This window comes from Orcinus orca, chromosome X (genome assembly GCF_937001465.1).
Source record: "Orcinus orca chromosome X, mOrcOrc1.1, whole genome shotgun sequence".
Taxonomy (NCBI): domain Eukaryota; kingdom Metazoa; phylum Chordata; class Mammalia; order Artiodactyla; family Delphinidae; genus Orcinus; species Orcinus orca.
The window spans coordinates 20966763-20978883 of NC_064580.1; the positions used below are offsets into that span (position 1 = coordinate 20966763).

Consider the following 12121-nt stretch of genomic DNA (forward strand, 5'->3'; position numbering starts at 1 on the left):
CACATCCAGCTAGCATTAGGGTGAACATTTGAAATCAAGTGTGTTTTATTCCAAAATGTCTAGTCCCCACTCTCATATTGCCCTTCTTCATGTGTGTGTGTGTACAAAGTTAATACTACAGAGCAGTAGAGTTTGGGATAAATAGTGCTTATTGGTGGACAGAAGAGGCAAATAGAGTTCCAGTGATTTACTAAAATTTGCAGTATTACTGCATACCCAATTTCAAGGACGTTAGGAAATAATTTAGAGGGGGCGTAAACATTTTCTTATTTAACCCATCATAGCAGAATCTACTCAGGCAGCCTCCAAACCCTTTTCCAGTGTTTTTCTACCTCAGAAATGTTATTTTTTTCAAATTTATGTTTACATGAGAAAAAGGAATTGTGTATAAACTATTATTTTTATACTCTTGCCCATGTTTACTTTTTCTTTTATCTTTATTCACAAACATTTATTGATAAGCCACGATAAGCTAGGAACTGTGCTAGCCGTTAGAGATAAACAGTGAAAGTCTCTGACTTTAAAAGTTCACAGTCCTGGAGAGAAGACAGACAGAAGCAGATAATTACAGTTTAGTGTGAAAACATGTATAACTGGATGTACAAAGCATTTTGGAAGCACTAAGGGAAAAGATGTTGGGAAATTTGGGGTACACTTGGGTGAGCTAAATGCTATGAAAGTGTTACAAGCCAAAGTTCTGTGGAAGCTTGGTTGAAGACATAACTGAATTTATTTCATCTCTACTCCTGTGCATTTCCTTCCCTCTTACATTGTTTTGAAGCAAATTCTGCACGTCATTTCATTCATAAGTATTTCAGTATATAGTTCTGAAAGATAACGATTTAAAAAAAAATAAACAGTAATACCATTATCACATCTTTAAAAAATAATGTGGGGTGAACTTAATTTGAAGGGGGAATGAAATGTTCAGTGGGCAGCCGAGGAGGGAGGAATGGCAGAGAGGAGAGCATGTTTATTTGGAGGGAGCTGGGAAAGATCTGTGAGTGTTCAGAGACTTCTTCTTTGGGGTGCAAATAATGTCTCTGATGAGGTGAATGGAGAAAATGATGAGAAGTGAGTGGCAAAATAGGGAAAGGCACAGTCATAAAGGCTCTTGAATATACTAAGAAGCCTGCTCTGCCTTTTTGATGTGGGGAGTTGTTAGAGGGTTGTAAGCAGATTAATAGTAACATGATTAGATTTACAGTTCAGAAAAGTAACCTTAACGGCGCTGTCGAGAGCAGACAAGGTAAGAGTAAAATCAGAAACCAAAAAGGCACGCTATGGGAGGAGGTTGTAGTAGTCCAGCTGAGGAACAGATGATGATGGTTTGAAATAAGGTTCTATCAGTAGAGTTTGACGGAAACTGCTTCATGACATACTTAGAAAGTAGGATTTGGATTAAATTTAGGGTTGAGGAAGAGGGAGGGTTTGAAGCTCCCTCTCAGGCTACTGGCTTGTGCAGCTGGGCAGATGGTAAAACCATCACTAGAAGCAGAGCACATTAGACAAGCTGAGGGTCTGTATACATGGTTGCTGCCTGCCGCTGTCTACTGTACAGCTACAGTGTCAGCAGCACCCCGCGGATGCAGTGTGTGGTGGCCCTGGCCTTCTAGTTTAGGTGTTTTGACCAGTTGATCTGATGTTAGCTCCTAATTAAGCACAACTTTTGTCATAGTGTAGACATCCAATAAAAAGTTGTTCGGGGAATGAATGATAAATAAATCCAAATCTCTATATGTTTAATGCATAAACTCTGAGGATTAGTACAATCTAATGACTTGTTTATTGATTCTAGGGGCTATTAGTATAGGAGACATGGTTAAATATTTGTTTATTCCTTTGTTCTGTGGGCTGATTGTTACATGTGTATGTGTCTTACCATTTTTTTAATATATGCACTCTATCAGTTTTCATCCTTAAACCATTTGATAAACCACAATAAAATTTTAGAATTTAAAAAATACATATCCACATGGGAATATTTCTGAAATGTGAGAGAAGTCTTATTTATTGAACTAAGACTATTTTAGAGAAGATGGCTAGCTTGTTCTGGTAAAATTCAAAAAGGTTTGTGTTAATCCATCTAAAATTATTGTCTTTACTGTACGCATTCTGAAATTTATTTAGAAATCAACACTAAAATTAGTGAATTAAGCTCTCAACTTAACGTCCAATCAGGATGTCAGATTTATACTAAGAATAAAGTGCTCAAATAAGGTAAAGATGTTGTAGTCCTTCCCTCTCCCCACAACAAGATTGTGTTAAAAAGTCTACATCTTGCAAGTCTTAGAAGCAGTTGGAGCTTCACATTGGCCTTGTGATTCATATTTACTGTTTATCTGCTTGAGGCCTAGATAAAAATTGTCTGATAGCTTTTGCCCTTGGAACAGATCTCTGATTACTTGGTGGGATAATGGAGTTGGTCAGTGGAGAGAGAGGAGGAGAGAGGAAAGAGGGAGAGAGAGAACATGGCTGTCCTTTCATAGGGATCCTAGAGAAGCAACATGGTGTATGGAAATAGCACCTGTAGCTTAGAGTCAGCCAGCCTTCAACTTGGATGCCATTCCTGCTTCTCAGCAAGTTACTGACTTCACTTTGGCCTTAGTTTCCTTATTTGTGCAAAGGCAGTAATACTACCTGACCTACAGAGTGGTTGTGAGAATTAGAGGTCATGCGCACCAGGCATCCAGCACAAAGCATGCCTGTCAGTAACTACCGGCCATTGGTGTTATCCACACAGAGTATCTCTGTTGGTGGCATCCACTGGGCTAGCAAGACTAACTCTGGACTGGCTTCATTCAAGACCTTCCTGTTGTCCCATCAGGGGATTTTGGGGTAAAGGCAGGCAGAGGGTGGGATTGTAATAGTCATTCCTTTTCCCCCTGAATTGGTTAAGAAGTCAGTTCTTGCTTAACTAGTTCTTAATTAACTAGGGGTCTTAGACCAATTCAGTGCAATTTGGCAAATATTTTTCATTAATTATCTCTCTGACACCACGCTGGAGATCACTGTAACTTAGGCACTTGAATGTCTCTGTTGCATTAATCCCTGTCTACAGAATAAGACTAATTTCATTAAGCCTTTGAACCCCTCTAGGAAAGTTTCAAGAATTAAAGGAGATTAGATTATAACCAATTCTTTCAAATCTTTTATAGGCTATATAATAAAATTAAGATGAAATTTTAACCTCAGAAGGAGGGTTCTTGAGGAGGAAGGTAAGAGTGGGAGGTCTAAAAGTGATCTTTTTTGCTGTACGCAGGCCTCCCACTGTTGTGGCCTTATCCGTTGCGGAGCACAGGCTCCGGACGCGCAGGCTCCGACGCGCAGGCTCAGTGGCCATGGCTCACGGGCCCAGCCGCTCCGAGCGCAGCATGTGGGATCTTCCCGGACCGGGGCATGAGCCCGCGTCCCCTGCATCGGCAGGCGGACTCCCAACCACTGCGCCACCAGGGAAGCCCTAAAAGTGATCTTTTAAATGTGTTTATCTACTAGAGCACTTGCTGCCTTGGCAGAATGCTTCTTGCATGTTAGTCTTTTAGGTGCTCCGGTTTCACATCTGTAAAATGGAGATAAAACACTTAAGTCCTGGGGTTGTTGTCATTGATTTCATGATAAAATATAGCGAAACTACCCACCACAGTGTCTGGGACATAACAGATGATCGTGAGCTTAGGTATCCTTTTAGGAGGAACTACCCATCCATGGTGTCTTCACTCTCCAATACCACCCGCCCACACCGGAACCCTAAGGATGTCGAATACCAAGTTTTTTTGTTTGTTTGTTTTGTGGTACATGGGCCTCTCACTGGTGTGGCCTCTCCCGTTGTGGAGCACAGGCTCTGGACGCACAGCCTCAGCGGCCATGGCTCACGGGCCCAGCCGCTCCGCGGCATGTGGGATCTTCCCGGACCGGGGCATGAACCAGTGTGCCCTGCATTGGCAGGTGGACTCTCAACCACTGCACCACCAGGGAAGCCCGAATACCAAGTTTTTATTCCATAGTTTTTCTTTTGATTGGATTTTGGTTTAGAGGTTAAAAAAAAAATTGAAGTGATTAGGTAGTAAGATGACTGTTGGACTCATCAGAGTAAGTTAGAATAGGCTCTTGGTTCAGAGAACCAAATTCTCTCTTTAGCAGCAATACTGAGGTACGGTTTTATGAAAAGGCTTGGTTTCCCACCTAAACATCAATCCTAACATTTATAACCTGGTACTCTTGTTAAACCTTTAGAAAAGATACGTATATTCAGGCTGTCCCTTGAAGTAACTTATTTAGGAAGTAAAATCATCTTTATTTTTCTTTCAAATTAAGAAAATAATCTGTTTCAAGATCTATCAGGTAGCTTCCGGTTCTGAAATGCTGGGATTTACTGACTGATCCATGTCCTCCTTGTGGGTACTGGTCATATAAAGACTTCAAGCTTAATTAGACTTTGTCATTGAGACTGATTATGCCCTTATAGCACGGGTTTTCTTTCTTAATTGTTTGTGCCTTCTAAGAAATACACTATCAAGTTTGACTTACTTTTCTGTCCAGTTTTTTTTCTTTGACTTCTCCTTTTTCCAGTGACTCCCCTCTTGAAGCTTTCTGTCTTTCTGATCCATTCTGGATTAGTTGCGTTTTAGGCTTACTATAATGCAGACAGTTTTCTAAAATTTTCCTTTTATCATTTCCTGAGACTAGTCCAGTGTTTTCTGGATCCCTGTGCCATGTTCTTCCTTGATTTACTCCCTTATTTTACTGGGCCACATATTGAAATAACTTCCTAAGGAGTCTAGATTTGTATACTAAAAGTATTTTTTCTTTTCTACCCTTTAAGTTGATTGATAACTTGGTTAGGTACGGAAGTCTAGGTTGAAGTGAATTTTCCCTGAGAATTTGTGATGGCATGTTTCACTGTCATCCAGCAATTGGTTTAGAAGCCTGATGCCATTTTGATTCTCATTGCTTTGTAGATGTTTCTTTTTCTTCTGGAAGTTTTAAAGATCATCTCTTTATCCCTGTTGGTCTGAAATATCATAGGGTTTTGTTTAGTTAGGTGTGGGTCTTTTTTCTTCTCTTTTTTAAATATTTATTTATTTGGCTGCGCCGGGTCTTAGTTGCAGCACATGGGATCTTCGTTGCGGCATGTGGGATCTAGTTCCCAGACCAGGGATCAAACCCAGGCCCCCTGCATTGGGAGCACGGAGTCTTACTCACTGGACCACCAGGGAAGTCCTGTGGGTCTTTTTTCATGTGTTGTGTTATCATGCATAGTGAGCCCTTTGAAGATTCATGTTCTTCAGCTCTCTGAAATATTATTTTATTTAATATCAATATATTGCAAGATGAATTAAATATATAGTTTCTAAATTGCGCCAACCACACTTCAAGTGCTCAGTAGTCACATGTGGCTAGTGCAGATATATGGAACATTTCCATCATCGCAGAAAGTTCTCTTGGTTAGCACTGACCTGAAGGCTCAGTGAAATTGCAAACATGATCTCTTAAAACTCAGAGAAGAGGGCTTCCTTGGTGGCGCAGTGGTTGAGAGTCTGCCTGCCGATGCAGGGAATGCGGGTTCATGCCCTGGTCCGGGAAGATCCCACATGCCGCTGAGCGGCTGGGCCCGGGAGCCATGGCCACTGAGCCTGCGCGTCTGGAGCCCGTGCTCCGCAACGGGAGAGGCCACAACAGTGAGAGGCCCGTGTACCGCAAAAAACAAAACAAAACAAAAAAAACTCAGAGAAGAGATACAAAGGTTCAAAAAATGTATTACAAGACAATAGAGGCAGAAAACAAACTGACAGAATTCAGAAATAAATTGAAAAGTAAAAATATGATCAAGATAAAAGCTACCACAGAAACAACTATAAGCATAAATATGCCTCAGTATATATAACCGGGGGCAGAGGGACACCTGGCTTTAGAAAATCACAAAAATGAAATGGTTAAAAAAAGATATAAATGATTATGGAGAAGATGGATAGATATGGGAGACAGATAAAGGAGACAAATGCACATAAGTGAAATTCCAGAAGGGAATAACTGATGAATTAGAAAAATATTTATAATGGAAGAAATTTTTCTGAAATAAAGATTGGACTCTTCAAGGAACTTTCCTGAAATAAAGATTGAATATTTCTTTCAAGAAGTTAACAGAATGATAAAACCACTAAGTCATAATCACAGTGATGTTTAGTGAACTTTGGGGATAAAGTATTATAGGGACATCCACACAGAAATACTCAGTGCTAGAAGACAGTGGAACAATCTCTACAAAGTTCTGAGAAAATGTAACTTAAGATTATGGTACGCCTGTATTTTGCTATAGTTTTGCTATTGCTAATGAGATCGTTGATAAACCAAATTTTCTTCAGCTTTCAAGTTTAAAATACCAGATGAGATGTAAAGATGATTATTACATAAGGCTTGAGGAAACTGTGATGCCAATTTTCGTTTTTTAAATAGAAAAAACTGAGAAGAAAATTTACTACCTAATGATGCAATATCTGGTTAGTGAGACTATTGGTGATATTTTTAATACTAAATTTTATACAGTGAACATATATTTCTTCAAAAATCAAAAGATGAAAATAGAGGTCTGAGTTCTAAAGACAGGTACCTCTTCACTCTCTCTCCCACCCCTCACTTATTTACTGACTGGGCAAATCACGTATCATCTCAGAGCTTTCCTTTCTTTATCTGGAAAAGGTAAGAATCAAATGAAATAAAAGTACATAGAAATGCTAAGGAAATTGAAAAGTACATAGACATGCTAAGGAAATTGAAAAGTACATAGAAATGCTAAGGAAATTGCAAAATGCTATGCAAATGGTAGTTATTATTAGAGGTGGCCTTAATTTCCAGAAATTATGCTCTTCTATTTTGGAGAGGCCTTATTCTGAAGCTTTAGTTCTTCATTACAGCATTAGAAAAAGGCACTTATGCAGAAATCATAAGTATGATGACTCAGTTTTATCAAAGCCTTCTTTGTCTGTTTTTAGAAATTCATTTTTAATGGTAACTTTAAAATCACAGTGAAATTTTTAGTACTTAACAGGACCACCAAAATGTTTTTTTTTTTAAAAAACAAATCACTTCTGTAATATTTCATATTCAGAATAATTTCATAGGTTGAGTTAGTGGGACACATTCTCAAGGTGAAAATCTGAAGGTGAATTCTACTTTTGTCTAATAATAGAATAGCTTTGCTAGGCTTTGGTAAGTCTGTATATTTCAGATGTGTTTCCCACACATGTATGAAAGCAAACAAATGTCTTACTCTAAGTTACAGGTAAATGCGTGACATTTTGCAAGCTCCACAATGGTTGGATTTTGGTCATCAGAGGTTTTATCTTATGAGTACCAACAAACTCAACATATGCAAAAACAGCTAGCCTGACTTTGTTCTTTGTAAACACAAGGACATTTGATTTTCCAGTACATGTTAGAATCAGTTTTGACAAACCTTGCCAAAAGAGGCCAAGCTTCATCAACAATACCAAACTATTCAGAGATGAGTTCTCTGAAGACGTACAGATTTATTCAGGACTCTCCTGCTAGTTTGGTGAGATCTTCAGCCTTCTAATGGCATCTCAGTTTGAAGTTCCAAAGCCACCTTTAAGAAAATAACAGTGGCCCTGTCAGCTGGGTATGTCATAGAAATATTTAGCTTTGAAAAAGGGTAAGTACACATCAGGCCAGAAATAAGGACATAATGTCGATTCTTTCCCTGTACAAGTCATTTTTATAAAGCATAGTCAAGATACTTGAATTTAGGTAGTTATATTCAGTTCAGGGAACCTCTCTTAGTTCTTAAAAACCACAGAGAATTTAACCAGCTGGTCTCTTTGAACCTTCATATCGGTAAGCTTGTCCTGGATCAGCTCATTTTCTCTAGCTTCTCAAGCTCTTAACCCATCTGCCATTCTCTTACTGGTGACCAAGGCCCTTACCTCCTGTTTCATATCCACAGTTGAAGCCACCAGCCATGAATTCTTCCAACTTTGTGCATTACAGTCTTCCTTTCCCTTCTCTAAACACAACATAAGCTTCATTCTCATCCATGTTTAACTTCTCAGGTCTCAGAAGGATAGCGTATTTCTCCTCCTATTTAAGGAAAATTCCTTCATCTTTATGCCTTGTTTCATCTTCTCCCTGTTCTTCTGAGATCTTGATCCCAAAATTTCACCGGGTTCTCTGGCTTCAGCCTCTCACTTTTTATTGTATTTTCTCTCACAGACTGAGCATGCTTGAGTATTTTTAATCAATTAAACAGAAAAGTCCTTGATCCTGCAATGCATTCTAGTTTCTACCCTTTGTTCTCCATTTTTAAATTGGACTTTTTGAAGAAATTCACACCTTCCATTGAATCCTCAACCCCTCTAATCTGACCCTATATAGCCTTCACTACACTCCTCTTCAGCAGGAACACCAGTGACTTCCAGGTTACTGTTGTCAGTGCAGACATTCCCCTTTGACTTGGGTGCATGCTGCATTATTGCCATGGGCCTTACTAGGATTCTTGGAACTTCTAACTCCCTAGCTTCCTTTATGACCTTCCACCAACCTGTCCAGCTTTCCCTTCTCAGGTTCCTTTGTGAACTCTTCTTCTTGTCCCTCCCTTAAACCATGACATTCCCTAGGATATCCTTAGCCCACTCTTTCCTCACACTGCAGTTTCTCATTGTGATCCCAAGGCTTAGTTAACATGGAACCGATGGCTCCCAAATCTGTGGGTCAGCCTTCAGCTTTCAGATTTGAGTATCGAGCAGCTGACTTCACATCTCAGTCATTCCTTGAATCATTGATTCATCAGTATTCTGAGTGTCTGCTATCACCAGACTCTGTCTTAAAAGACTGAATAATTAAAATACAGATTCTGCTCTATCAGTGGGAAAGATGGAGGCAACACACCCCTAGTGACAACACGGTGAATCGTATACTCTGCGAGAAACAAGCAAAAAGTTCTGTGATCACAGAGGGATAGGGACAGGTACTGGCTCTTAGAGCTTTTAGGGATGTTACCCTTGGACCTTAATTAATTAAACATGCAGAAGAGAGATACTTTCTCTAATTTCCTTCCATTTCTTCCTCCAGTCATTCAGTCACCCATATCAGAAACCCCATGGTTGTCCTTGGCTCCTTTTGTCATGTTCAGTTTTCAGTTGGGCACCAGGTTCTGCGATTTCAGTCCTAAGATACGACTCAAGTGTAGCCCTCTTCCCCATCCATACTACCTCTGTCCTAATTTTTGAGGCCTTGTCACCTGTTACCTGCATTATTGCAGTAGACTCAAAACTGATATCTCTGCTTTATGTTTTGATCCCTTTGAATCCACCTTTCTCAAGGCCAGCATGGTGTAGCAGAAATGGTGATCTGACCTTGTCACTGCTCTGCCTAAGAGTCTCCCACCACCTACAGCAGAAGTTCTCAAACTGCTGATCAGAATCCCTGGGGCAGGGTTCCTTTAAATCTGTCTATCAGGCCCCACCCCTGCTAATTCTGATTCTGTAGAACTGCTTGGCGAGGGCCTGTGTTTTTAAGTTCCCTGAGAGGTTGTGACACCTGACCAGACTGAAAAACCTCCTGCCTACCAGGGTCAAGCATGAGCCCCTCTGCCTGGTTGTACAAAGCCCTCTGTGACCTGGCTTTAGCTTAGCAGTCAGCCACATTTCTCACCATGTGCTGCGTGTGTACTTGTTTAGGTAAAATCATCCAATTTTATGTGAATCAAGTTAGAGATTATATTTGTAAAAAGGGCTTTTGAAAATGGTAACTTTTATTTAAATATCTGCTATTATTATTTGTCATGTATTTCCTGCCTTTTTAGTGGATGATGCTGGCAAAATAGAACACGATGGTTCCTCTGGGATGACCATGGATGCAGAGTCGGAAATTGATCCTTGTAAAGTGGATGGCACTTGCCCTGAAGTCATCAAGGTGTACATTTTTAAAGCTGACCCTGGAGAGGATGACTTAGGTAAGAGGAAACCTTCAGCATAGTATACCTCCTGATCAAACACTTCAACCTAATTATTTTTTGGTGGTTTAGACTGAGAATATTTGTAATCTTTTCTGAAGATAACATTTTAAGCAAGGGTTCCAATGTAGCAGTAGAAAAGTATGTAAAATGTAGTAAGTGAAACAGGTGGAAATGAAGTCTTCACATAAATTCTTGGAGCCTTCATCTTGTCTGATAGGTGGCACTGTAGACATTGTGGAGAGTGAGCCTGAGAATGATCATGGAGTTGAACTACTTGATCAAAATAGCAGTATTCGTGTGCCAAGGGAAAAGATGGTTTATATGACTGTCAACGACTCTCAGCAAGAAGATGAAGATTTAAGTAAGTAGGTGGCCTTTTTGTGGGAGAGAATTTTATGTTCCTGTAGCTCTATTTTTTTTCTTTTTTAAAAAAATATGGCCAGTATCTGAAGGAAACAAGTAGGATTATTGTAGAGATGATTATTCTGCTGTATTTCAAGGGAAACATCAATGACTTATTATGTGTGCTTAGAATGTTGCTTTAAAAACAAATTAAGGAACTATATTCAGTATCCTATAATAAACCATAATGGAAAAGAATATGGAAAATAAGATTATTAAAAAAGCACATTATGGGAAAAGCCAAGAAATGTAAGATTCATTCAGTAAATATTTATTGAGTGCTTACTACGTGAAAGCTATGTTCTAGGTATATAACATGTGAACCTTCTTTCTACTTGTCTATTAACTGAATTCAAGTGAAAATATCTTTTCCTGTGATCTCTGTAAACCTGGTCACACAAGTTTCTATAATTTTCTACTCAGATGTTGCAGAAATTGCAGACGAAGTTTATATGGAAGTGATTGTAGGAGAGGAGGATGCTGCTGCCGCAGCGGCAGCCGCTGCTGCACATGAACAGCAAATCGATGACAATGAAATCAAAACTTTCATGCCAATAGCATGGGCAGCAGCTTACGGTAAGTCGCGTTGCAGCTTTTGGGATTGAATTGGTTCTTGAACATGAATTCATGATTGAAAACGGTTTCTGTGGTCTTAGGTTTCAGAAATCTGAAATACCAGTACCCTGTAAGGGTTATTTGATTTGCATAAGAGTAGAGGAAGATTATAAAGTCTACTTTTTGTCTTTATTTTTAACAGGAATTTCCTTCATGTGTATATTACGTAGAAGGAAGTACTGCAAGAAGTACACAGGCTTTCAAGCTGAAACTTTTCATCTTGATTATATGTGGCCCATGACTTTACAATTTTGGGAGACAACAAGGGAGTCCATGGCCATGGGGCAAAATGCTGACATGTGTTTTTTAGATTTGGAAGCTAGGCATTTCCTATGGTCTTGCCATAATAAATGTCATAAAACCCATTACCTAGAATGGGGAATTTCTGTCATTCATGAGTATCATGGCTAACTTTCGTTGTTATAGTTAATAAAGAGTCCCTAATTCTTTATAATTTATAATACTGTATAATTTTGTTTTTTAATGCGCATTGTTAGGTAATAATTCTGATGGAATTGAAAACCGGAATGGCACTGCAAGTGCCCTCTTGCACATAGATGAGTCTGCTGGGCTTGGCAGACTGGCTAAACAAAAACCAAAGAAAAGGAGAAGACCTGATTCCAGGCAGTACCAAACAGGTGAGGGCACATGAGTTCCACAGCGCAGCGTGCTTTGCGAGCTCTCAGATGAAACTCTAGTGTGTATCCCCAAAGGTGTTGTGATGACATTTTAGCTGCTAGACCACATAGAGCTTTTGTGTATTGAATTTGAAAATATAATTTTAAGAATTCAGTGATATTCATGAATGATTTCCTTGGATTAAAAAAAGAAAAAAGGGGGAGCGGGTGAAACATGGATGAAAAAATTCAAAACTCGGGTGATTTTTATGTGGATATGAGAAGAAATCCCTCAAAGATGTTGGAAGCGTTAACTTTTTTTAAAAACCAAATATATTTAAAGAATCTGATTATGTCAGCATAAAGCAGGAATACTTTACAGAGCAGCAAGGCAAGTACTTCAGTTCTTGTGACATATTCTTGTCTATTCTTGTATGCTGATTTGCATATTAAAATTCTGTAGACATATTTAAATTGACATAAGTTATACTGTTAGAATAACCAAAGCAGAAACTGT

General features: G+C 39.2%; 2 protein-coding genes across 7 annotated transcripts in view; one reads left to right on the forward strand and one right to left on the reverse strand.

Annotated features, from left to right (window-relative positions):
* KLHL15 (kelch like family member 15) overlaps window positions 1-12121 on the reverse strand; it is a 475484-nt gene that overhangs the window by 163152 nt on the left and 300211 nt on the right. The window lies entirely within an intron of this gene.
* Window positions 1-12121, forward strand: part of ZFX (zinc finger protein X-linked) — a 57840-nt gene that overhangs the window by 39842 nt on the left and 5877 nt on the right. For 5 of the 6 annotated variants that reach the window (XM_049705172.1, XM_049705173.1, XM_012537875.3 and 2 more), the window contains 4 exons: window positions 9818-9967; window positions 10188-10331; window positions 10796-10948; window positions 11485-11625. In XM_049705172.1, coding sequence (XP_049561129.1) covers window positions 9818-9967; window positions 10188-10331; window positions 10796-10948; window positions 11485-11625 — 588 coding nt within the window. The remainder of the gene's footprint in view (window positions 1-9817; window positions 9968-10187; window positions 10332-10795; window positions 10949-11484; window positions 11626-12121) is intronic. The other variant, XM_033411522.2, reaches the window with a different exon arrangement.